Source organism: Pithys albifrons, chromosome 6, assembly GCF_047495875.1.
Source record: "Pithys albifrons albifrons isolate INPA30051 chromosome 6, PitAlb_v1, whole genome shotgun sequence".
Taxonomy (NCBI): domain Eukaryota; kingdom Metazoa; phylum Chordata; class Aves; order Passeriformes; family Thamnophilidae; genus Pithys; species Pithys albifrons.
In genome coordinates this window covers 16,778,055-16,805,792 of record NC_092463.1, presented here as the reverse complement: position 1 = coordinate 16,805,792, position 27,738 = coordinate 16,778,055, and the positions used below count along the sequence as shown (strand labels likewise).

Genomic DNA, 27,738 nt, shown 5'->3' with positions numbered 1-27,738 from the left:
TTTGTTTCAGTTTCCTGATTTTAAAAGAAGATTTTGTAGTGTCTCTTTGTGAGAACAAGTGGATGCCATGAGTTCTGTGGAGAGAGGAGTATTATTTTTGAGCAGTTGTCTTCATGCTATTTAATATTATGGAAGCGCGTATTTATTGCAAGCAGTTATTTATTACTAATACTATTATCACCATCAGCTGTAGCTCTGTGCTTTTCTCCCAAAGGAAAAGTTTCTTTAATGCTTTTTTAGTTACTAATCGCTTCAGTTATTCTTAGTTGTTAATAGGCAGAATTTATTTAAAGCCACATGCTTTGAGTGCTTACTAATTTTTTGCCATTCTTTATTTCATGTGGAAGAAAATAACTTTGCTTTTGGCAGCTAGTGTAACTGACAAGGAGTTCTTAAAATTGATGGCATCTCAGTATTATTCCAGAATTGCATAGGGAGAAAGATATTGCTGTATTTTACTATAATAAATACTACTATATCTATAGTAAATATTACCATATATTAAATATTGCTATATTACTATAGCGGAATATCACTACAAGGAAACTGCTGGGCTGTTATATGCATATGAGCTTCTCTTGGCATCTTAAAATGATTATCTGTAGACAAAAGCATTGCAGATTGCCTGGAGAAGAGGAGGCTCAGAGGTGACCTCATCACTGTCTATAACTACCTGCAGGGAAGTTCCAGCCAGGTGGGGGCTGGTCTCTTCTCCCAGGCACTCAGCAATAGGACAAGGAGGCACGGGCTTAAGCTCTGCCAGGGGAAATTTAAGTTGGATATCAGAAAAAAATTCTTTCCAGAGAGAGTAATCAGGCATTGGAATGGGCTGCCCAGAGAGGTGGTGGATTCACCATCCCTGGAGATTTTTAAACACAGATTGGACGTGGCGCTGAGTGCCATGATCTAGTAAATGGACTAGAGTTGGACCAAGGGTTGGACTCAATGAACCCGGAGGTCTTTTCCAACCCAATTGATTCTATGATTCTATGATCATAACCAATAGTTTGTGAATTATCTTGCACTGTCAGCCAGTAAGAGTCAGAATGTCCGCTCTGAACACACAGTGTCTCAAAACTACAACGTGCATTTTCTCTTTGTTTATGGCGATTTCCACTAACTTTTTCATTGTTTGAGGGTAACAGTGATGAAAACCAAACAGAAAGGAGGAAGTTTTTTTTATTTTTATATTTTGATTTTAGAGGTACTTGAATTTGTTTGGCTCAATAGGTAAAAGTTTGTTATTTGTGGTGTGGTTTACATTTGTATGGTAGTGCTGTTTTCCTTGTCTGTTTCATAAGGTCACAAATCTTGTTACAGTGCAGATCATGGCCCTTGAAGACAATGGAGGTCTTTAGCAGCCCAGATCCCTTTCTTGAAGGTAGTCCTGCTGATAGTCTTTAGTCACTCTGCATACCCTTGAATGTGAGCCATTGGGTGTTATTGTGCTGATGCATTTATATATTTATATCCTCTGTTGCTTTCATTTTTTCCTGGGGATGACAAAAGGAGGACCAGGAATAGAATATTTGCCTAGCAGTAGGATCACATTCAGGAGTACCTAAGCAATATTTACTACAATTTTACACAGTTTTTGTTGTCTGAGATGTAAAAGAAAAGATACACCTGTATCTTTTGAAAACTCTATTCAACATGTCACATGCTGATACTGGTTCTGGTCAGAACATAGCAATGAGACTAGATCTTAACGGAAAGCCTAATGCAAATCAGTAAAGGAATTACAGTCAGTCTTTGCTGCTGGACTTTTATTTTATGCTAAATATTCTGTAGATCGTTAGTAGTTTCAACAACACTGTAGTGGTTCTCAAATACTAAGTAAGAGAATTTAGAGAAATTTCATAAAATGGTAACTTTGACTTTTTGATAGAAGGTATGAATTATGTATATAAGGTTTTAAACACTGCCTGTTGCTGCTGTATTAATTAAAAAAATATATTCATGGTAGTGGGCACTAAGAAAAAAACAGAGCTAAAGGATATTCAGCTTTGCAGGGAGGAATTGACCAAGTCTTTGTCAAGGTAGACTTATGCAACATATGTAGGTGTGTATAGTACAGACTGGAAGAGATGTTTTTGTATTTATGTAAGACTGAAAGACTGAGTAGATGAGAAGTCATTTGGGTCTTTAAAACTAGATTATCCTCACATTTAAGCTAAGATTTTTCAAGCATGGCTGGTGATTACAGGTAATTCAAATTTAAGATACTCTAAAAAGTGTAATCTTCAAAGATTCAGTACAACATTTCCTGAAAATAAGGCTGGTTTAGTGTGTTGGAATTTTAGTAGCTAAAAACATCAACCATACCTCAATTTCTTGGTTTCTATGTTCATGGTTATTATTTGCAGAATTATACCAAGACATAGAGAAAATACAACACTGAAATTGAAAATGGAACAGCATAAATATATATGGTGCTCCAAGAATTTCTTTAATGTTGCAGACTTGAATATGGGGAAGACAATCATATATTCCCTCTATTTCCTTCCTTGCATTTCAGTATTTTATGGTAAATTTGTAAGAACATTTTGAGGATTATGTTGTCAAGCTACATCTGCAACTTGGATTCCAGTGGATTCCAATACTCAGCACTGGCTGCACCTTGGGTACTGTGTTTAGTTTTGTGCCCCTCACTACAAGAAAGACATTGAGGTGCTCAAGCATGTCCAGGGAAGGGCAACGGAGCTGGTGAAGGGTCTGCAGCACAGATCTTATAACGAGAAGCTGAGAGAGCTGGGTGTGTTTAGTCTGGAGAAAAGGAGACTCGGGGGGACCTCACCACACTCTACAACTACCTGAAAGGAGATTGTAGCCAGGTGGGGGTTGGCCTCTTCTTCCAGGCAAGCAGGGGTAGGACAAGAGGAAATGGCCTCGGGCTGTGCCAGGCGAGGCTCAGGTTGGACACCAGGAAGCATTTTTTCCCTGAGAGGGTTGTCAAGCATTGGAGTGGGCTGCCCAGGGACATGGTGGAGTCACCATCCCTAGAAGTGTTCAAGAAATGACTGGACATGGCATGTAGTGCTTTGGTTTAGTTGGCATGCTGGTGTTCAGTCAAAGATAGGACTCTGATTGCAGAGGTCTTTTCCAATCTTAAGGATTCTGTGATTCTTTGAAATAATTTTCATCCTTAAACTTCCCAGACTCCGGTCTGAAGTACCAAAGACCTTTATCCCCGCCTGTCTTGTCCATCACTGTCAGTCAGAAATAACCCCAGAACTCATGTCTTTGAATGTCTCTATTCCTCACCTACCATTTCTGCTTCATTCCTTCCTTCAACAGATTGAGATAGTAGACTTTCTGGAGAAAGTACTTGGAATTACTTTAATCTTTGTGAAATGATTTGCAAGTCTGTGGAACCCTGTAGTTTATAGCTAAGAGACTGATAGAAGGTTACAACCATTGTGTAATTTTTCAGGCAAGATATACTTGAAGCCAAAAATATTATTTCAGGATGAATTTCTGTGCCTGTGCCTATCCCAGAGGTGATGATAGTATAAATAAGGGTTTAAGAATGTGAAACTTAGTACAGTGGAGGTTGATTTAAGTCTCTGGAGTGATGATAATAACACCTAAATATCAGTTCTCTGGTTTTTCTACAGAGAAGAAAAGAAATTCTGAACTGGCAGGTCTATGATATAATACATCAAAAGACGCACTCATGTTTAGTCATATATTTCTACAGATGCATCCCTGTTTTTCTTTCTTCCATTTATAGATACTGTAATTTTTTAAAATGTATTTCTCTTTCAGCCATTAATGAATTTCCTGAAGATATATTTACAAACAAAGAACGTCAGCAAGGAGGAATTCTGCTTCATATCATTGCTGTAAGTCTTTCTCTACTGTTCTTTTTTATATGTTATTTACTTTATTTTTTCTTTTTTATTTTTCATAAGATGCTAATCATGGTAGAGACCTTACTAAGTAGACCTCTGTATATATCAACATGTTTGTAATACTTCGATTTCAGTGTTTCTAATATGTCTATATATAGAGTACAAATGATTAAAAGGTAACATCTTAGGGACATGGTATAGTAGAGGTCTTGGTATTGTCAGATTAATGGTTGGACTTGGTGATCTTAAGAGTTCTTTTCCAACCTAAATGATTCTATGACTGTGATTTATTTAAGAAAATTATGCAAGTCAGAATTTGCAGTGCCTATTAATTTATCCTTGTGGAGATAAAATCCTGGCAGCTTGAATCACAGACATCTGCTTATATTTCATCTTGTATAGGCAGAGTTTGGGATTCCTTTGTTGATGACATTGAGTGTGGTGTGAAAGATCCTTGAGTCCTTTTCTTTCCTTTCATGCCTCTTCACAAATGATGCAATTGTAATTTAAAAAAAAACCCAACCCTGAAGAAATATAGAAAATATCATGTGTAGTTTTATATTTTACCATAGAAAATACAAAGCAAGTAAGGCCTGCAGTCTTCAGTTTTTCATTCACAGCTCAGGGAAAGTGAAGTAAAAAGGACTCATGTTTGATGGACAATGGCAGGATCAGGCCCAGTCCATCGGCACAGCCCATAAAACCACATAAGACAGTGGAGGCATCACATGTGTGCAGAGAACCAGAATCATACCTAACAGTTTTGGTGCAGTGACCTGTGGCCAGGGTCTGCTCATTTCCAGCTGTAATTATTTTCTGTATGTTGTTAATCACCCTGGTGTTACTTTCTGTTTAATTACTTAGCCTGTTAATTAATTGAAAATACAAAGATGACTATATAATTTTTTAAGTCTTATCCCTTGCTTTCCTTTTACGAAGTCTGTTGTGGCACCCTATTCCATCAAACTGTGGTACTTTTAAACTAAATCTTACATTGAAAAATCTGGTTTTATGCAGGGAGATTTTTATTTGGAATGGAATACAAAATGAAGCCATATATTTCTGCTAGTTTGAATAAAGGTAGCATTACCTTTCTTCCTCTTTTCATGTACAAGAAAAATCTGAAGCATTTTCTGAACTTATTTTCTTTACAGGCTCTTTATATGTTCTATGCTTTGGCCATAGTATGTGATGACTTCTTTGTTCCATCCTTAGAGAAAATTTGTGAGGTATGTTAAAGAACTTTATTATTCTTTTGGAAATTTTTTTAGAGACTATTATAAAGTCATACATTTTGTGTAATTGTTCTTTGCAGTTCATTCCTGTCAACTTTTTTACCTTTATTATTTTCAAATGATTGGCACTTCTGTGCAAAAATGAACCTGTGGTCTGTGCACAGTTGTTCCCCTGGCCACACTGAAGCAGAAAAAGTCAGAGATTTAATGATATCAGGTGGCAAAACCCACTCTTAAAATAGCTGAAGCATGTAGCTAGGAGAGATATGAGTTCTGGATGAGTTGGGTTTATTATTGTACTCCTGTTTTGAAATGTCACTTTTGAAAAGAAATCATACGTTGGTAAAATAATATATTGGCTGTGCAAGTCTTACTGCACACCTACCACTGTGTGAGCAAAGAGAAAGGAAATGTAAGAGGTCCTAACACAAAGTGGAGAAAAGGGAGAATGTGTAAGAAAAGTATGCACCTTGGTTTGACATGGAAAGAGAATTCATATTTTATATGCAAAAAAAAAAGTAAATGCAATGCCTTTACATAATTTTGGGAAGACTTTGCAATAATTCCATGTAGGGTTCTAATTAAGATCAGGACAAGGTAGAATTTGTACTTGGCATATAAATGTTGTGTTAAGTTAGACTCTGGTGAAATGCTGCAAAACGAATACAAAATACAGATATTAATTCCTTTTTGACATCAAAATGAAAATCTCATCTTCTTTGTTTTTAATCAAAAGTGCGAGTGACCTTTCCCTGAAAAATTCCTGTAGCTAGTTAAAATGTCTTTTTTCCAATGGCTATATGTACCAAATTCCTGTTAGTGTTACTCAGAGCTAAGTACTTACACTTATCATTAGAAGAACAAATGGAAGAATAAGGAAGGTAGTCAGTAATAGTAAGATACTCAATAGGGGTCTTTTCTTCCCATTTTCAGATGTTCTGTTTTCAGCATGCACCTTAGAGACCATATTTAAATCATATCACTTTGTTGCACCAGTTACTGGTTACTGATCCTTCATAAAATCTTTACCTCTTGTCTCATGTTCTGCTGAACATTAGAACAACTAAGCAGAGTTTAGATAGCATGCTTAGGTTTAAGCTCCTGCAAATCTATGACTGGTAGTAGATCAGATTTATGTTTGTTTTGTCAAGTTCTGTAGGATGCCCTTGTCATCAGCTTGAAATGTTTTCATGTAAATTGCATGAGAAGTACAGAATCTTTATGCTTGTCCTTTTGTCACTGACTACTTTTCAATCCTTGAAGGAAAAATCACGTACTAGAGATGAGTCTAGAGACTCTCAAAAAGGAAAACCTGGTCCATAAAACTTGTTTATCATTCAAGGGAAAGATCTTCAGGTGGTGTTAAATTGATGCAGCCCACCTGTGGAGCTACACGTTTATGCTGGTCTGAGAACTCTAGGTTATATCCTATTAGAGCTTAAGAGACACTGTCATAAAAAGAGATGTCTACCATAGCCAGGCCTCTCTGTGTCTAATTGGACTAATTTTATCTGTGTCAGCGGACTCACTTCTGATTAGCACAGTTGTAAAATGAAGCCAGAATCAGTCCAGCTGTTTGTAAGATTTATTCACAGAGGTTTTATTTTTCTCTTATGGATTTTTATTTTCCAGTTTTAGAAGCCCCAATAATTGCCATTAATTCTTGAATTATTGTGTTTAGACTGTCAAAAGTAAATTAATGAAAATAATTTTAGATGTTTACAGTCTTTTTGAATATGCAATGATGTTTTTCCCTGATCAGCTGCATGTAAGCCACAGTTGACTATGCAGTTACATATGTAACTGTAGAACTCCACAATGTAAATACAGTAGCAGTTTTGAAATTACCAATTGTTTTCTTCCAGAAACTACATTTGAGTGAAGATGTTGCTGGAGCCACATTCATGGCAGCAGGCAGCTCCACTCCAGAACTTTTTGCATCTGTTATAGGTATGGAGCCCCTACACAAGCTTTTATTAGATATGCTGTTAAAAAATCAGCAGCAGATCAAGCACAGGTACCCCAAAGTGCTACCATTCTTCTGTCAATGTATAATCAGCAATTGCAGCTGTCAGCTAGTCTGTGGTTCATGGTATAATTAACTACTCAAAATATCTCATGAAACTCTCAGTCTTCTCTCAAAACATAGAGGGTAATGTCTGATTCTGAACACAGGAAGTAAAAGAAGAGATTCATTCAAGTCCCTTGAGAGATAATATGATATATTTGGAAATGGATTAAGAGCAGCCCTGAAGAGAAAGACTTGGGGGTGTTGGATGATGAGAAGCTCATCGTGATCTGCCAGTGTGCAGCCCAACGTGCATTAGCAGCCCAGAAAATCAACTGTGTCCTGGGCTGCATCACAAGAAGCATGGCCAGCAGGCTGAGGGAAGTGATTCTGCCTCTCTGTTCCACTCATGAGACCCCACCTAGAGTACTGCCTCCTCCTCTAGGTTTTGGTTTGGAAGGGACCTTTAAACATCATCTAGTCCAACCCCACTCCATTAAACAGGGACATCTCCATCTAGATCAGGTTGCTCAGAGCAACCTGACCTTTAGTGTTTCCAGGGGTGGGGCCATCTCTGGATAATCTGTGCCATCATCTCACCACTCTCATTGTAAAAGATTTCTTCCTTTTATCTAGTTTGACTCTACCCTCTTTTAATTTAAACCCATTATATGTGGTTCTAGAGGCCCTACTAAAAAATTTGTTCATATCTTTTTTGGAAGATCCCTTTAAGTATTGAAAGGAAGCAACAAGTTCTCCCCAGAGCCTTCATTTCTCCAGGCTGAACAAACTCAACTCTCTCAACCTGTCCTTTGTGGCCCTCTTCTGGACTTATTTCCACAAGTTGAAGTCCTTCCTGTCCTGGGGATCCCAGAGCTGGACTCAGCACTCCAGGTGGGGCCTCATCAGAGCAGAGTAGAGAGATGGAGTCCCCTCCTTTGCCCTGCTGGCCTCGCTGCTTTTGATATAGCCCAGGATACGTTTGGCTTTCTGGGCTGCAAGTGCACATTGCTGGATCATGTCCAGCCTCTCATCCACCAGCACTCCCAAGTCCTTCTTGGCAGGACTGGTCTTAATCCCTTCATCCCCCAGCCTGTTTTGATACCAGGGATCATCATGAACCAGATGCAGAAAGTTGTACTTGGCCTTGTTGAACCTCATAAGGTTCATGTGGACCCACTTCTTGAGCTTGTCCCATGTCCCTCTGGATGGCATCCTGTACCTCAGGTATGGCAACCACGTCTTGGTGTCCACTGCAGAGTTGCTGAGGATGTACTTCGTCCCATGTCTGTGGCACTGATGAAGAAACCAAACAGTACTTGTCCTGCTATGTGCTCCTGAGGGACAGTTCCTGGGAACTGTCACCAATGTCTGTGGGGACTCTCAGCTATTGACCATGCAACCAATTCCTCATTCACCAAACAGTGGGAGACTGTGTCACACATAGATGACATTCATAGCCCTTCCTTCCCTTGTCCACTGATGTAGTCACTCCACCATAGAGGACCACTAGGCTGGTCAGGAAAGAGCTGCCTCTGGTGAATGCATGCTGGTTATCTCTAATCCCCTCCCTGTCCTCTATGGGCCTCAGCACAACTTTTTGTAGGATCTGTTCTGAAGTCATCCCAGGCACAGAGCTGAAGCCGACAAGTCAGTAGTTCCCAGGGTCCTCCTTCCTGCCATTTTTAAAACTGGAAGTGATGTTTCCCTTCTTCCAGTCACCTGGGACTTCACTCAACTACCATAACTTTTCATGTATCATGGAGAGTGGCTTGGCAATTACATCAGCCTCAGGATTCTTGAATACATCATGTCAGCTCCCATGGATATACGTACACATGTTAAGGTTCCTCAGGTGGTCACAAACTTGATCTTCTCTTAGAATGGGAGTGAATTTGCTCCCCTCAGTTCCCATCTTCCAGTCCATCCACTGTTGGAAGATAGATTGTCGGTGGGGACTGAGACAAAATGTTGTTGAGTACCTCAGCCTTTTCCTCATCTGTTGTTACCAGACTGACAGCCTTGTTTATCAGGGGGATATGCTTTCTTTGACCTTCCTTTTCTGGCTCATATACCCGTAGAAGCCCTTGTTATTATTTACATCCCTTTCCAAGTTCATCTCTCCAGCTGTGCCTTAGCCTTTCTGACCAGATCCCTACGTAACCAGGCAGCATCCCTACGTTCTGCCAAGGATACCTGTCCCTGCTTCCACTGTCTGTGGAAGGTTTTCTTGCCATTTAACTTGACCAGCAGGTCTTGACTCAGCCATGCTGGTGTCTTGCCTTCTTTTCCTAATTTCTTACACCTCCAACATGGGTGTTGAGAGCTGTTGTGCTTAATGGAAAACATCCTTAAGCCCAGCCTGTCCTGCTCCCTTGTCCCTTCGGGGTGTTTCTGATAGGGTTCCTGTTGACTAGCTCCTGGAACAGCTGAACGTTTGCTTTCCTAAAATTCAGAGTCCTGACTTTAATTTTTGCCTGACCCATGTCCCTCAAGACTGAAAACTGCACCAGTGCATCATCACTAGTGCCTAGGCTGCCTCCAGTCTTACATGCATTGGTGGCCAACAGGTCCAGTATTGGATTGTCACTGGTAGGGCTATTACCTGGCTTAAGAAGTTATCCTTCATGCACTGCAGGAGTCTCCTGGATGGCCTACAGCTCGTCATGCTACTTTTCCAGCAGGTGTTGGATGGTTGAAGTTTCCCCAGCAGGATGAGAACCTGTGAGCGTGATGCCTCCTGTAGCTGGAGCAAGGTTTTGTCAGTAGGCTTCCCTTGACCAGGTGGCCTGTAGTAGACACAGATAAAGAGGTTCCCTTTGTTGGCTCAGTCTCCAATTCTTATTCATAACCTTTCAGGCCACTCATGGATATTCTTCTGAGACAGCTCTTTAAAGTCTATCCATTTCTTGACGTAGAGTGCAACTGCCCTCTCCCCTCTGTCCTCACCTGTTCCTTCTGAACATCCTGCAGCCATTGATAGAAGCTTGCCAACCATGGGATTTGTCCAGCCAAGTTTGGCAGCTGGATTGTAGCTTTCTAGTAGCATGGTGGCTTAAATTAGATAAATGTCTTTAGTAAAGCCTTCGTTGTGTTTCTGTTACTATCCTGATTGATGTTTTACAAACTTCAAGGAAATACTATCTAAAGGAGTATATCATAGCCTCATATCAGACTTATTGAAAAGCAGCAAGTGTAAGCCTCTAAGGCTCCCTTTAGCAATCATATACCTTTAGCAAAAGTTATCTGGTTGCTCACCTGGAAGAAAGATTTCTGTGCTTTATTATACTGGAAATATGTTCCATGATTCCAATGTGACTGACTGGAGGAGTTTTATGGTCATTAAAATGGATTACTGCACCACTAACAACCAAGCTGTGAAACAGAGAGCTTACTGTTGAACTAACTAGCTAAGAAATAATTTACTTTTAATAAAAGTATTTAAGTAGAGATTTTAAGCCAAAACTGGGTAGCTGCTAGCTAGACTAAAAGTAGAAATTGTTACACAGAGAAGTAAGCATTAATTATGAAACATGTTTTAGTTAAACTTTCAAACAATCTTTTCAAGTAGTATATATTCTAAGTGACCTAAAATGAAATAACAGAGGTAATTATGAATGTTTTGCTCCCTCTGCAGGTGTATTTATCACTCATGGAGATGTAGGAGTAGGGACCATTGTTGGTTCAGCAGTTTTCAACATCCTCTGCATTGTTGGTGTCTGTGGATTGTTTGCAGGACAGGTTAGTAAGATATTTATCTTTATGCAGTTCAATTGCTTACAATGTAGGGGGTTTCATGAGCAAATGTTAAAAAAAACCCAAATAAATAATAGTCAAAGACAGAAATGTCAAGTGTTAGAAAGAATTTGCAAATGCTTTACAAATAGCAAATGTTTCCCAAAAGTTCAGCTATAGTTTCAGCACCCTGTACATGTAGCATACAGAGGAAAAGAGGAAACTCGTTCCTCCTTATACAATACAGTGTGCTTACAGTCAACTGATCAGAGGCGTCTGCTGATCCTTTCTGGTATGGTGATGATTGAAGAATCCAGGGCACAAGCATGACATTTGCTCCATCTACTCAGTACATGCTTAAACTCTATCATATTTTTTCAGGTAGTAAGTGCAAGGTATCAGATATAAATACAAAGAAGAGGGAACAGTTGATTTGCTGCATTACAATGCATTTTACTTTAAAATGGAAATTATTACCAAATCACATATAACTTGTAAGAAATGTATTTCATTAATGGAATTTTCCATAGGATTTTTATTACTGGTGGTTATTATAGCTTCATTATCTTCATTGATATGTCTTCCTGTTAGCATAAAACTGTGTTTGTTTTTGGAATTGTTGCTAATAATACTAATAATTCTGCTCACACACCTAAGTTATTGCCAGGTAGAGGCCTTTTGATGTCTTTAGAATCAAATATTTTTGTTTCCTGAAGGTGTGATGTTTTTCAGGTGGTTTGTCTTACCCAGTGGGCTGTGTTCCGGGATTCTGTATACTACACAATATCTGTGATCATACTTATTGTTGTAAGTAGTTCTCTTATCAATTAATGTGTTTCATTGCTTGAATTTTTGGAAGATCAGCCTGCTAACCATTGATACACACTGGCAAGTAATTATTTTCCATGCTACCTCTACTGACATCTGAAAGCGAGGGCTCAGCTCAACAGTGTGTGGTTCAAATATGAAAATTTCATACAGCCTCACAGAATATGTATCCATCATGTCCATCACTGTCCATTCATCTTGTACCTATGGTTTGTAAAGTTCTGCAGGCTACTGTTAGCAGTGCAGTTAGTACTCTCTTCTGACCTAGGGGACTGCTTGTTGTGGAGATGAAAAATTTTGAGCTGCACTTCTATTTTAAATAGGGAAGGTGGCTGTTACTTGCTCCTTGAGAGTAATTTTCTTTCACAGATTCTGGGTAAGCTTTTCTAAGAAGAGCACAGGTGAGATACCACTCCGTTCATCCAGAGCAGTGTAGTAGTTCCTGAACGTACACATTTAATGTGTCTGGTAGCAAGGCAGGGGAGAATCCACTTAGTCTGTATTTTGCAATAAAAATTAATCCCTAGCTGTGTATTCAGTTACAGGAGTTACATAGGGCAGAGTAAAGTGTGTATAACCACTTGGCCTGAAAGCAGAAGTTAAATAGTTGCCTTTTCTGCTAAAACTAGTCTAGCTGTTAAAAGGACTCCAGAGTTAGGTCTTTTCAGAATAAATGACTTTGCTGTCATTTACACAGCACAGCATGTGGGTACATGTGTGCATATTTGTCTGTTCTTTGCATGCTTGCACCATTTTACTAAATAGTATCTGTAACTGTCACTGACAGGGATCCAAGCCTTTTTCTCTAGGTTTGTGTTTTGTGAGGGCCACAATCCACACAGTGGAAGTTCTGGTTAGAAAGGGTCAAACCTCCAGTAGGTCTGGCTAGATATGGCTGATATGTGCTAAACAATTCAACTGTTTTGCAAGATGGGTCAGAGAAATGGTCAATTTATGTGTTTCCTTTTTTCTGCTTCTTCTAGTTCATATATGATGAGAAAATAGAATGGTAAGTTGTGTAAATTATTCCATACAGTCCTGTATTTGCCATGAGGCTGATCAGTAAACAGAGTTGTAATGTAATTGACTTTTTGATTTTTACACACTGAGAGTATAAGCTGGATTTGCCATCTGGAAAATCTTATGCTTTTTCTTTGGGTTTAGTTTTTATGAGGATCAGGGAAAACTAAAAAAAAAAATTAAGAACTTGGAAGCATTAAAGTACATAGGCTATAGATGAGGCTTGAAGATTCACATATGCAGAGAGGATTACCAAACTTGTTCTGCTCAGCTTCTGACTGTTAACATTTATGGGCATGCAAAGTGTCCCAAAGAACAGTTCAAGGTGTGGAAGATTAGAAACATTTTCTAAAAGAGTGCTGTGAGAGTGTCTGGCCTGTGCTCCAGCACTGAAATTACAAAAGGCCTTGGTAATATGATCCTCAGAGTATGGCTGTGGCTTCAGTGTGCATAGCACATTTCTGAAATATATGCATTGCATTTTATTTGCATGTTTATTGAAACTGTAGAGTCTGCTTCCCCCCTGATTCTGCTGAGACACCATCTAATCTTAATGATGTGAATTCTGTGTACACAAATGTGACTTGTACCAGATGTTTAAGGCATACTCCTACATAAAACTTGTAAAGCATACAGCTGTTTAAATGGCCTCCTAACACTTCTTTTTGTCTCTTTGAGGTGGGAAAGCCTTGTACTCATCATTATGTATTCATTCTACATACTTATCATGAAGTAAGTACTTTTTCTTGGTATTCCTTTTGGGTGTTAACTGACCATCATTCTTTTGGTCTAGTTTTGTCCTTGGCCTTCCTGCATGAGGACAATACAGCCAGTCATGTGTCTTTGTAAGATCGCTTGTTTTTTCATGCTTACTCAGTTTCTTTCTAGATTTGTGATCTGTCAACAGCAGATATTTTCATCCATGCTTTTCATAGTTCATGGAGGTAAATCAGCTTTCAGAAAAAGCTGAGAAAAAAATGTCATTTATACAAAGTTACATGAAAAGTCCACCAGCTACTCTGGATTGTAAGCACGCACCATTTCAGCTGTTACATGTATTTTGTAATCCCTGGAGAACAAGGTCAAGGAACATCAGACAGACTGCTAAGCATGTATTTATATTCAGAGCATCTGATACCAGCTTGTATACTGATATGTTCTTCTGTTGTGTCACTGCCTCTGACAGGAGAGTCAGAGGTCTGACTGTTACTGCAAGTGTCTGTGAGTCCACCCTTCTATTTCAAGTTGCCTAGACATGCCTTGGTGCCTTCCCCTCACAAAGCACCCTTTTCGAACTCCCTTTTCTCCTACATCAAGTCTTAGCAGAGTTCATTGACAGGCCTCTTAGATCCCATCCTAGCGCTAAAATAGATGTGTTCTGCCTTCAGAAGGGTATGGTCATCACTCCCAGAAATGCTCAAGAACCCCTCAAAGGGAACACAGTACTGAGAGAAACAGCAAGGTGAATTGCGAGCTGATGCAGGAGGAAAGAAGCTGCTGTATAGTGAATGTCCTGTCTTCAAAATCCACAGCTCCAGCATTTTGCCTTCACTAAATCTGCTCTAGTGCCTTTTTGCAGTTTGCTGTATATCATGAGAGAATAGACGCAGTCCTTGCTTTCCTGTCAGCTTGCCATTGAATTGGATAGTCCTTTTTCTTCACTTCCTACTAGTTGTCAGAGAACATACATCTAGGCTTTACTGCTTGCCTGCATAAGCTGTTCTCGGACACTTAAAAATTTGCCAAGAAAATGCAAAATGCAGCACTCTCAGACCTTTTCTTTGCACTTTCAGGTACAATGTGAGGATGCAAAATTTCTTCACCCTTAGAAGCAAGAATGTTGGAAATGGTGACACAGTCAACAATGAGCTGGAAGATGGTAATAAATATTATGCTTCTAGTTGTGATGACCCATCCATTCCATTACTATGGAAAGGTAAGGCTGAGCAGACAGGACTTGGAAAAACAGTACTTCACAGGATATCCTATTTTTTTTTAATGTGGATCAGAACAATGTTACTATTCAATCATAAGAAGTGTTAACTTGATAATTCAGTAGATAAAAAAAAATATTTTTTTTAATGTTCTGAAAACAAGCTGCTTTGCACATTGGCAATTTTGCTCCCTTTTTATCTTCTGTTCAGTAATGAGCTACAACATTGTGAAAAAAATTTATTTTTTTGCCAGGGAGAAGGTAATTTTCACTTCAAAAATTACTTTGTAATTAGAAGCTGAGATACAGGTTTTGAAGGCAAGGACATGGGCAGATTGGTGGGCATGAAGGATTACCTGATGGTTCAGATCCTCAGAAGACTGGCTTTCACATATCTAAATAGCTCTGTGTACACTGCCAGGCACGTGTAAAACAGAGAAATGCAGGTTCTTTGCTATCTGTGTTTTTGTCATAAAGGGAAGAAGATGATATCCAGTGTCTGGTACTGAAAGTAAGCAAAGACACCTGGGTATTTTTGACTTTTTTGTAAGCCTGTTTTATCTTTGCCTTACCACTCTTCTGCCATTTCCTCTTCTCTCTGTAGGGCTAAATCATTCCTAGTTTCAAAGCACAAGCCATGTAATTGAGTGAGCACTTGGGTTACTCTTAATAAGTGAGGTCTCCTTGCTTTGTTCTTTGCAGATATCTCCCATTCTAGAAGTCTGAACTCATCAGCAATGTAGGTAGCATTGGAAGGGTCCTCGTGTTACAACAAATGGTGGCAAACAACAATTTAGAGCAGAATTCCACTCTTTTCTGTTTTTAGTATTTAGGCTGGGGTTTCTTTAAGACAGGTCCTGTTACTGGCTACAGGTTTATGCAATGACAGCACACTGCTACTCTGGTCTCAGATATGGGGTTTAGAAAATACTGATTTAAGATTGCTCCTTGTATGACATTGTAGCAGAATTAAATGAAGATGTCTTTGAAATACTTCCATTTTATAATGAACTTTTGTGAACATTGACTATAATATAGTGAAGTCCGTCACTTGGATGTGGAGGTGCGTATGTGCAAGGTTCAGAGGATACCTCCTGGAGCAGGAATGGCTTGTGTATTCAAGTGGGGACATGGGAAAAGGGTTATTCAATGAAAGATATTAGTGGGTTTTACTTCTGAGGCATTTGTTGGGTTCCAGAGTCATTCCCAGCAGGCTCTCCTCTCCAGCCCTTGTAGTAAAGGGATGACAGCACAGAGTGCTTGCCTGTCCACCTATTTCCTTTTCAGGAAATCTGAAGATTATTGAATGCTTGTGAAGAACATGCAAAAAGAAGCAAGAAAGCTATTAAAAACTAGGACTCATGAGAATGATATCTCCACTGGGAACTGTCCACAGCAGATTTCTTCTCTCATTTTCCTCAAAGATGCACTGGGACTGCAGTTTGTCAGATTCCCTTTGCGTTCTCCAGCACCCATTATGCAAATACATGCTGCACTGGAGGGACCATTGTTTAAAGTGTGGGAGCAAACATGCCTGACATGAGAGAGGACAGAGGAAGAAGAGATTAAGGATTTGGAGTGAGCAGTGGGAGAGGAGGATGGGTGTTAGCCTAGCTGCTTTATAGATGGATGCTCTATCTGTCAAGAAGCTGTCCTAGAAAACTATCACATGACAGCCTCTTACTTCTCCCTGTTGCTGAGGCAAAATACGCTGTGACCTGTCAGTGACTCCCTGTTAGCTGAGACTTGGCTGGCTTCACAAGATGGGCTGCATCCTTCCCAGCAGCAGCTTTCAGAAAGGAGCACTGCTAGTAGCAGAGAGAGAACTAGAGAACTAGAGCTGGCTTTTGCCTTACCTTCAGCCAGTGGTTAGCAGCTTTCAGGATCCACCAAAAAAACCTCCCTTGGCTTCACCTAGGTGTAGGTCTAACCTTAATCTGATTTTCAAGAATAGGAAAGTCTGATTACTTCCCACAAATGAACAGTTGCTTTGGGCGAAGAACTGTCATTCTACCAAGGATAGTTAGTCTTTTGCTCAGAGTGCAGATAAAAGGTGGATTCACATGCTGCAAAGTTCTTTTATGCTTGTGAATTTTGTTACTTTCAAGAGTTTCCTATGGTACAGTATAAAAGCTTCCATCACTCAAGTTTCAGAGATAAAAAGAAGAGCTTTTCACCATAAGAAAAATTCCATTTCAAGGTTGAGTTCTACACATAGAGGTGAAGGTGAAATCATTGTACTTTGTAAGTACTGCTCTGGTTTTCAAAGTACAAATACGTGCTACCCTTGGCTTTTATTATGTTGACCCAAATTTCCACCAGGTGGCATGGTTCAATTCCTGCCTGAAACCAGAAGCTCTTGGAAAAAATGGGTTTCTGAGGGCCTCATCAGAGCTGAAGTCATCAGGCTTTCTGTTGATTTTGACAGGGTTGTTGGTGATGAGCCTTTGTAGGGAGCAGAATGCTTAGGTAAGTTTGTTGAAAAGAAAAGCTGTTCTCAGTGGATGTTTTTACTAAGTATTATCACGAACAAGAAGTGTAAAAGCCCTTTCTCTGTTTCACATTTCTTAAAACAAGTTTTAGGTGGAATCCATACTATATGAAGCTAAGGTATAAATATTTATGGGCACAGAGAGTCAGACTGAAAAGCTGTTATGAAAATAATAAGAGCAACATGCTGCAGTTAGGTCAACATAAATGCAGTTACTTATATATCTATTTCTTGTGAGGTATTCTGTATCAGTCTCTATCATGGTACTTTATAAAGGTGAGTATGTTTGCTCACTGTTTACTTAGGGCTCTGAGAAACCATTTCAGAGTAACTTTAGTGCTTGCATGTTTTTCTTTACATTGTTGGATGAAGCATTTTGGGTACTTCTCTGGAGAAACTCACTTGAAAGCAGTTAATCTGATGAGACTGTTAATATCTGGCCTTTCTGCCTTAGCAGCATTACTATCAAACATTTGTTTTTCTTTGTCTAACTAAAGCAAATGTTAAGCTGATGTGGTTGAGTCCTCTTTTGTGAGGATTGGTTCCTAGGTACCCTTCTGTGGGGATTGATTCCTAGGAAGCTCATTTGGCTGTATATTCCTTCACAGAAAACTCTGAGAATCAGTGGAATGGATGTGCTTCTTATTTGCGTCATCAGCTGCAGTTTTCAGTGAGGTTAACTTGGCTTACATATTGGAGAGGGGGGGAGGATAATTACTCCTTCACATTTAGCAAATGTAAAATTACTACTAGTTCTATTCTGCATTACAGATACTAAGCAGAAAGACAAGACTACAGAATGAATTCTTGGAGTAGGACACATTTCTTTGTGAAACTAAAGATCTCTTTATGGCGCTTTCAGGTGACCCCAGTGTACTCTTTGAAAACTCATTTTAGTGAAATAAAGCAGGACACTCAAATGCCGAAGGGTAAAAGTTACTGATGTTTATTGGTGATTTACCAGCTTGCTAAGTTTTTCTTGCTGAATCATAATGGAGGATATATTTCTTCACCTTCAAATATGTTAGACAATATTTGAGACAGCAAAACCTTTATTGTGTGATGTGATTTAGATGCATGCATGGATCCTGTCTTTTTCCTGAAAAACAGAAATATTTCAACACTGTAACAATACAAAAGAATAACAATGTAGACTACTGTGTGTTTAGAACTGGTCCATTTTAATTCCATTGTTTGAGTTGAATGTTTTCTTAGATTTGAAGTGAAATATAGTTTTCTTAGACTTGAAGGGAAATATAGTTAAGGAAGATGAGGAGAAGGCTGAGGTACTTAACACCTACTTTGCCTCAGTTTTCACCAGTAGGACAGGTGGCCCTCAAGACAACTGGCCTCTGGAGCTGGTAGACAGGGAGAGGGAGCTGAATAGCCCTCCTGTATTCCAGGAGGAAATAGTTACTGACTTACAGAGCCAGCTGGATCCTAACAAGTCTATGGGACCAGATGGGATCCATCCCAGGGTGATGAGGGAGCTGGCAGAAGAGCTTGCCAAACCACTCTCCATCATATTCCAACAGTCCTGGCTCTCTGGGGAGGTCCCAGATGATTGGAGGTTGGCGAATGTCACCCCAATCCACAAAAAGGGCTGCACGCAGGACCCTGGCAACTACAGGCCTGTCAGCCTGACCTCCGTGCCTGGCAGGGTTATGGAGCAGTTCATCCTGAGTGCAATCACACAGCCCCTTCAGGGTGGACAAGGGATTAGACCCAGCCAGCATGGGTTTAGGAGGGGCAGGTCCTGTCTGACCAACCTGATCTCTTTTTACGATCAGGTGACCCACCTGGTGGATGAGGGGAAGGCTGTGGATGTGGTCTATCTGGACTTCAGCAAGGCCTTTGACACTGTCTCCCATAATATACTCCTGAAACAGCTGGTAGCCCATGGCCTGGACAAGTGTACCCTCTCCTGGATTAAGAGCTGTCTGGAGGGTCGGACCCAGAGAGTGCTGGTGAACGGAGCTGCATCCAGCTGGCGGCCAGTCACCAGTGGTGTTCCCCAGGGGTCTGTATTGGGTCCAGTCCTGTTTAACATCTTTATTGATGATTTAGATGAGGGGATTGAGTCCATCATCAGCAAATTTGCTGATGACACCAAGCTGGGAGGAAGTGTCGATCTGCTGGAAGGCAGGAGGGCTCTGCAGAGGGATCTGGATAGACTTGAGAGATGGGCTGATTCCAATGGGATGAAGTTCAATAAGGCCAAGTGCCGGGTCCTGCACTTTGGCCACAACAACCCCATGCAGCGCTACAGGCTGGGCACAGAGTGGCTGGAGAGCAGCCAGGCAGAAAGGGACCTTAGAGTACTAATTGACAGGAAGCTCAACATGAGCCAACAGTGTGCCCAGGTGGCCAAGAAGGCCAATGGGATCCTGTCCTGTATCAAAAATAGCGTGGCCAGCAGGACCAGGGAAGTGATCCTTCCCCTGTACTCTGCGTTGGTGAGGCCACACCTTGAGTATTGTGTTCATTTCTGGGCCCCTCAGTTCAGAAAGGATATTGAGGTGCTGGAGCAATTCCAGAGGAAAGCAACAAGGCTGGTGAAGGGACTGGAGCACAAGCCCTATGGGGAGAGGCTGAGGGAGCTGGGGTTGTTTAGCCTGGAGAAGAGGAGGCTCAGAGGTGACCTCATCACTGTCTATAACTACCTGAAGGGAAGTTATAGCCAGGTGGGGGGGGCTGGTCTCTTCTCCCAGGCACTCAGCAATAGGACAAGGGGGCACAGGCTTAAGCTCTGCCAGGGGAAATTTAAGTTGGATATCAGAAAAAAATTCTTTCCAGAGAGAGTAATCAGGCATTGGAATGGGCTGCCCAGAGAGGTGGTGGATTCACCATCCCTGGAGATTTTTAAACACAGATTTGACGTGGCGCTGAGTGCCATGATCTGGTAAATGGACTAGAGTTGGACCAAGGGTTGGACTTGATGATCTTGGAGGTCTTTTCCAACCCAATCGATTCTATGATTCTATGATTCTATTTCCTTTGCTTCCTGAGTGGAACCATGCACTAATTATCTTTCACTTCTATCTCCTCTTCTTAATGTAAGTAACAATGCAAAAGGGAAGGGAGAGGGGGAGGCCAAGCTAAGCAAAGCAGAAAACAAGCAGCAAAGAACTTTTTTTTCTCTACAATATTATATATAATAATTAACATTTATTACAGTAGTATGCATATTTCCTGCCCTGCTTTCTAACACCACATGAGTATGTCTCCTGTCTGCTGAGCCTTACTCTGCTTTCTGTGTGTAGTCTGTAGCATTTATGAGAATATTGGTTTGTTGTTGAGCTTTTAAAGTCCTTGCCTGTACTTGTGTTGATTCCAAATATAACTTTGTCTCTGTGTTCTTAACATGGTGGAACTTGGTTAACTTTGTAATCTTAACCTTGGTGTATGTTCCTTTAAATTGACAAAGGCTTACTTACAGCATACATTTGTTCTTGACAATTGTTGCTTTTCATCGTTTCAAATCTTGCCATGGTAGAAATATTGGTAATACTCTGTGAAGGTAAAGTGAAGATTTCCAGAAGGAGTGAGCACAACATTAGGGACTTCTGGATGTGCAGCACCTTGATCCAATGGGATAGCTTTAGAAGTTTCAGGAGTGCTGTCTACACTGCCACCCTGGAAGTGCTTTCAGAGATGGTGTACCAAACCACAGTGGGACATAAGCAAAGAAAACTGGTACTACAGTGTGAATGGCTGGGTAAAAACTGCTCCCACTCACTTGAGAGTGGCTTGGGGGGGCTACCTTAGTAGAGTGAGATCCCTTTGCAGCACGTGATCTGAACAAAGTGGACAACTGATGAGGAGATCCACCCGGCTGCAGAAATACTACAGAAAAGTCACTCATAAATTCAAGCATTCAGATGACTATTCCCCCCACCAGAAACAGAAAAGGACTCTGAGCAATGGAAAGCATGGTAAGATCAGTTAACACTGCTAACTCTGTCCATTGTGATCAATAGTGAAGGGGATACAGCAGTATGGCAAGAACAGTGTTGTGATGGTGGATGAGATAATCTGCTCCAGTCCCCCCAAGTACCGGTTCCCCGAAGCTGGATTACGGATCATGATAACGAATAAGTTTGGACCACGCACCAGAATGCGAATGGCAAGCCGACTCATCATTAATGAGGTAGGGTCACTAAGAAAAGTCAATGACCATGAGGCAGAGGGATTACCAAACAGCTGTGCTATGCTCACAGTGATTTTGGAACTTAGATTCTCCCATGTTCCTACAGATGGGATAGAGCTGTGTGACAGCAGATTTGAAGACTGATTCCCAAGGGGTGATGCTGCCTGTTTTGATTGGGTAACAGTCAAAAAGGAGGGACTACATTATCTCCCTGACAGAAGATGTTTATTTCAGAGAGTATGTGTGTTTATATGTGCACATTTGGATCTTATTTGCAGAAGAATAATTGGTTGGATCATTACAGAAGTGGTCAGGCTAAGGAAGGATAATGAAGAGGGCAACCAAAATTCTGTTAGAATTGCTCTTATATTAGCAACACCTCAGGATCACCGCAGAGATTTGCCTACCCTCTTTAGTATTTGCTGGAGTCTTTCATAAGCCAGCTCTAATGGTGCAGAGATGTCTTGAGTGTTACCACTAGATTAAGGGTGCTATTGCTCATTTGTGTGGGAACTGCTGAGCGAGAAATGCTTTAGACTAACCATGTTCATTAAAACATGGTGTGGAAGAATAAATATTGCAACATTCTCCCTCATGGCTTGAAAGACTCCTGCCATTAATTCTGAGGTGGATGGTCAAAACTAGCCTGATGAAGACAGGTAGGCCATTGACAAGTTTGTTGCTGACTGAAAGAAAAGCTTTGTGGAGAAACTTCATGGCTCATGGGCTTGGGGCTGGACAGACAGCAAGACTAAGATTTTGCAAAGTCAATATTTTCCAAACTATGACAGCTCTGTCTTTGACACTGTGCAGCGCCAGCGGTTAATCCAGTCTGCCAACGGCTCAAGCAAAGCACTTCAGAACAGGAGACAAGAGAATATCGAAAATGGAAACATCCCTGTGGGGACCCAAGAGGAGGAGAATGAACAGGATACTCTTTCTCCATTTTCAGTGCCAGGTAAGGCTTAATTTTCAGGTGTTTATAGTACCAAAACAGAAGATAATTTAAATGCCAAACACTGGCTTGTAAGAAGAGACAATATTTGTGGAGAGAGAGAGGAGGAAAGGCGTTGGTTTGACTGTATGAAGGCTGATTTGATGACAGTAAAACTGGGCTGGAGGCTGTGTCCTAAAGGTGTATTTCAGCCATCATGAACAATAATGGTGGCAGTGCTGTTTTGCCAGAGGCAAAGTGAAAGCATGTAAGGCAGGTTTATATTAAAAACTATGCGGGACTGACCTGATGGGCACTGCACTACTACTAATTTTTACGTCAACAGTTAGTAATGATCTACTGGAATTGGCTAGGCCAAAGGCAGCTAGGTGTATAAATATAAAATAAATTGATTTAGTGACTGTAGGGGAGAATTCTTATATGCAGAAGAGGAAAGGTTTAGGGGGAGAAAGTGTGTTTAAAATTGTTGGAATAGCTGTATGCAATAGTAATCACCTTTTGAAATTTTTTTGAAATTCTGTGGTGTGAAGGGCTATGTAGATAACCAACCTTCTTACGCTGTTGCCCTTAGCACATTGCAGGTTGACTCTCATCCACATGCTTTGGAGATTAGGCAGCAGAGATTAGATCACCCGTCACAGACATGTAGTCAGGAGTTGTCTGTCACAGTGGTTGGTTAACGCAAATATTACTTGGCATAAATGAGTATCACATGCAGTGAAAAAGAAGGGAGAATTTGCCAGGTTGTATACGATTCTAGTTTCTTACAGATCTCCTTGCTTCAGGTGCTATCATTTTAGAAGAAATATTTGTGATTGAACAAACACTGAAGCATACTGTGTGAAGACTAGATGAAACTGTATTTTCAGGTGTTACTGCGCTCCCACAGGAGCTTCTTGCAGCCAGAGGTTGTGAATTGCAGTGAAGAATGAAAACAGATTAATTCACTGAAGATAGGCCCACTAGATGGGCTTCTGATAATTAATGAGATAATGTAAAACTATTTTTATTGTACAGTGAAGTAAGAGGATCTAAGTCAATAATATGCTTGTACATGTGAACACATTGTTAATGACTGTAGTAATAATAATGTGTGCGTGTGGCTCGGCTTCGTGAACGAAGACTTGGGAAGGGCTCTCCCCACATGGGTGTGCCCTTCCAGCCTGCACAGTGGATTTTAGGTGAGGCTCAGCATGCACAGAACTGGCCCCACCGTTTAAGTCCTGAGGTTCATCTGCCACAGCCGAGCGAGCTTGGACAGTGCCAGTGAAGTCCTCAGGACTAGAACCTACAGCACCCGGCATTTCCCAGGAGGTCTCCCATCCAAGTACTAACCGAGGCTGACCCTGCTTAGCTTCCGAGATCTGACGGGATCGGATGTCAGGGAGGCATTTAACTGCACTAGTAATAATAATAACATATTGTAATAAACAACATCTAAAAAAGCAAAAATGTCTCCCCAACCATTTAAAAAAAATCAAAGAATTCTGGAATCATTAAGGTTGGAAAAAGAACTCTAAGATCATTGAGTCCAACTGTTAACCCAATGCTGCCAAGTCCTTCACTAAACTGTGTCCCTAAGTACCACATTTTGCACGTTTTTCTTAACATTTCCAGAGACAGTGATTCTACTACTTCCACAACCAGCCTATTCCAAACCTTGACTACCCTTGCATGTGTTGGCAAAGATTCTTAAACTGAGATGTTTTGAGCAAGTTTTTGGATACCAGTTTTGATCAGGGTGGTGCAATCATGCATTTCTTCCTACATTCCAGACAACTTCTTTATGAATAAAAAGTAGGTTTCAAACAGAGCTTCCTAAGTGTGTGACATTCACTATAGGTAGAATGGTTTGAACTAAGGAGGGAGTTATTAGTTATGCCATTGGTCTTCTTTAAATGCAGTTTTTCTGCATTTTTGAGAAAGATAAGATTTTTGAAAGATATATGAGGTGTAACAGGCCAAAGTGGAACCAGTGATGCTACAGGTGATACTGAATGGAGCAAAAGTTCAACATGAGCTCAAAAGAGTTGTGTAAAAGTGGTAAAACTGTTGTGCAAAATCCTCATCATTATCTTCAGGTTTCGTTACTCCCGTTGTCTAGAGATGATGATCTATTGGTTGGATTCTCATTGCTCAACTCATATATTCTGAGAAGAATTCCTTTCTTTTGCCTTCAAAAGTACCACTTCAATAAGTTTGCAGAAAATGTGAGGAGCCAGCATCATGCTTTGTTGTTGTTTAAGTGCTGTGGCACAATCCATAGCCTAAAAATACGCTGACATTTAAAACTGGCTTTAGGGAAAAGGTAGTTTGCAGGCAGTTTCCCAGAATCCCCTCTGTTTTTCTTTGATATATTTTCAGGCCAGAAGGAAGGCACATACATTTTCTAAAGATCAGAAGTTCATGCATTCTTTCAGTACTATAAAGAGTTCCGTGAAGAACAGGCTTTCACTTTTCAATAGAACTTTCCAATTCACCTGCTTACTATATCCTAAGGAGAAAATTCACTCTAGTATTTTAGGAGCTGCAACTGAAATGGCTATGAACTGGCCTAACCCCCTTCTCTTATGCTGTTTTATAGTCACCTTTTTTAGCCTAGTTTGAGATTTTTTTCCTTCAAATTGCATGTTCTAGATCCTTTTGCAAGAACAAGTTGGTTTTTTTCCTGAAACAGAGGTAAAAGTAAGTGAAATTTAAAGCACTGCACCATCTCTGAATGATTCCCAGTAATTGTGTGGCATCTCCAGGTTTTGCATTTTGTTGTTTTTTATCTTCTGTCAACAGCAATCCTCACAATTAATGCAGACCTTTAGCATGTAGAAACAAGGAATAAATTTGTTACATGAAAACAGTCACAAACTGTTCCAGCCTATTTCTCCTTTGTGAAAAAAAACTGAGAGATTCACCCCCAGGGTGTTGTTCAGGCCCATTTTGAAACAGGAGAAACATAGTTTTTGTGGAAACTGCATAAGATATCTTTCAAACTAACCTTTGCCTTTGGTTTCTATGGGGGAAAAAACATTCCCTTTAAAAGAGGAATTTCTTTCTTGACCTAACCTTTAGGCTGTGATGATTATCTTCCAGGAGAAAGGCTTATTTGAAGCTTTGCAATTTGATTATTCTACAGTTGTTTGTAAACAGATCTTAAATAAAACCCACCCCGCAGCTCAGAATAAAGCAGGATGAAACTGAGCAGGCATATGTTGACAACAAAATGATGTGTTAAAGCCCTTGCATAGCTCAGGAGTCCTTTAGAGCCCAGACTCAAAAAAACACTTCTGTGCAGCTCTTAATGGATGCTTAAATCCCTTCCACTGTCACATGTTCAGCACCCTTTAAAATACTCCATGTTCTCAGCTCCTGCTCTTTTCACAGAAGGGAAGAACTCCTTCTCTTGCAGGACTGGAGCATGGGTGCTTTATGTAAGTCGTGATGGTGTTAGCTAAAATAGAAATAATAATTCCTAGAGCTAAAATGAGATGGCAATAAAGGAGATCAGCAATTCTGCCCATTTTTGTATGGATCCACCATAGAAAGATAACATGTAGGGTAGAAGCAAAAAAAAAAAATTAACAGTATCTACTAAAAACATTTAAAATTCTTGTACTCATTCAAACCGAATGTTTGTCTTGCTCAATATTTCTGACTCCAGCCATGATTTTATGAAGAAACCTGGGGAAGAAAGAGATAGGACAAGTCGGTGTACAGATGTTTTCAGCTGATGGAACTTCTTGGATTCAGTGCAAAATTTTAATTTAAAATACCTTAGTGTATTTCTTCTTCATAACCTGTCTAATTTTCACTGAATCTTTGCAAATATTTAACACACACAGCATCCTTTGGGAAGGTGTTTCATGGTTTTGGGAAGAACCATCTCTTTTTACATCCTTTGAACTTGGCTGCAATGAGCTTCACTTATTGTCTTCTTTTATTGGAAACACAGTGAAGAAGGCAGACCCGGTGTACCTCACTTGAACACCCAGGATGCTTTGTATCTTTGTTATATCACCGATGGAGTTGCATGTCCTCAAGGCTGAGCTAGAGGCAGAAAGGAGTTCCATGTAGAAATCTCTCCAGTTTGTCTCTGATGCAGAGAGTTCTCTTAGCTTCTCTGCTATGCCCCATCTTCTCTCAGTGCTCCTTTATACTTTGATCACTAGTGGACCCAGAATGCTTCCTGCTCCTAATGTATTTTAAGTAAGATTTGTTGTGAATTTTGATTCTTCTTTGTAGTTGTTCCTCAGGCTGTGTTGTTGGCCTGCTTTATGGTACTTTTGCCAAAGACTGGAAACAAGACTTAGGTGACTTAAGGAGTTAGGAAGAGAGCTAGTTTCCATAACTCCTTTGATGTTGCAAGAGACTTCTTCTTCCAAGAAGGTAATTCAGAGGAGGATTCAACTGTAGTATTACAAAATGGCTTTTTGGAAGAGCTTTCTCTTGCCACTGCCTATGTAATAGCACATCTACCTTAGAATTTTATTTCAGAACAAAAGTGTTCTTCTGGGGCACCTCTCACTGTTGACCTCATGTACTGCAATTTGATTTGCATCATGCTTTTGGAGGTCACAAATCTGACTCCTTTTGTGGAAAACTGAACCTGAAACAGTGTTGCAGAGGAGCAGTGAGTGTACTCCTTGGAAGAGGATGCACTGGATAGGTTGGAAGAGAACTGGTCAAAGACTGAATTTAGTAACTCATCACTTAATTATGAAATGGCAAAAGAGAGTCTTGAGGAAGTCTATAAATGCCAGTTCTCCCTTAAAATTTGATTAAGTAGACAACGAGGTTATACAAAATAAACCAGGCCAATATCCAACCAAGTCTAACAAGATATGGGGAGTATTTCTGCATTTTACTTTTGTTGAATATTGTCCTGTGTAAACCTATTGTGACTGAGAGTAAAGCTTGTTTGTCTGTACTAGAGCAAATTCGTTTTTCTGGACCAGCTTTCACTGCGCCAAAAATTTTTATTTGAAAGTTATTGACATAAATCCAAATATACAAAGTGTGGTAAAAGCACAAGCTTAGAATAGAAATCTGAGTAGTTTTGGACAGATCTCATGGTCTTGAATTTGCAACTTTTATTCTGGAAAATGGAACTTCCGAGAAGAGTATCAGTAGTTTGGAAAATAGTCTGTTTTGGATGAGGATGAGAAGTAAAACCTCAGTGTTTTCCAGAGGAAAAGAAAACTGTTTCCAAAGATGTGTTGCAGGAGGACTGAAACAAAATACTTTAATATGTGTGTTGCCAACTTGGAAGGGTGGCAAAGGTTGGGCCTCCTTGAATACCCATTTACACACTATGTAGCCTTTTTCTAGTGTTCGTGTGGTAACACAGAGTCTATTGCCTTCACAATTCCTAAGAAAAGTTGTAGAGCTGAAATCAATAAGGATTTTCCAAGGAGGTGGAGAGTCAGCTGCTGTGTAATTTTCCTAACAGCAAATTGAAAAACATTTTCTCAGATTTTTTCTTATTTTGCAACAAATACACTTTTCAGTGGAAAATTCACAATAGATCTAATTTGT

The 27,738-nt window shown here is 40.2% G+C and overlaps 1 protein-coding gene across 2 annotated transcripts in view; it reads left to right on the top strand.

The window, feature by feature from the left end:
* The window catches only part of SLC24A4 (solute carrier family 24 member 4), a 94,648-nt gene that overhangs the window by 51,483 nt on the left and 15,427 nt on the right, over window positions 1–27,738 (top strand). Inside the window, exons 3-12 of one of the 2 annotated variants that reach the window (XM_071557646.1) lie at window positions 3,769–3,845; window positions 5,009–5,083; window positions 6,955–7,039; window positions 10,735–10,838; window positions 11,565–11,639; window positions 12,644–12,669; window positions 13,359–13,412; window positions 14,474–14,616; window positions 21,085–21,254; window positions 22,068–22,212. In XM_071557646.1, the coding sequence (XP_071413747.1) occupies window positions 3,769–3,845; window positions 5,009–5,083; window positions 6,955–7,039; window positions 10,735–10,838; window positions 11,565–11,639; window positions 12,644–12,669; window positions 13,359–13,412; window positions 14,474–14,616; window positions 21,085–21,254; window positions 22,068–22,212 (954 nt within the window). The remainder of the gene's footprint in view (window positions 1–3,768; window positions 3,846–5,008; window positions 5,084–6,954; window positions 7,040–10,734; window positions 10,839–11,564; window positions 11,640–12,643; window positions 12,670–13,358; window positions 13,413–14,473; window positions 14,617–21,084; window positions 21,255–22,067; window positions 22,213–27,738) is intronic. The other variant, XM_071557647.1, reaches the window with a different exon arrangement.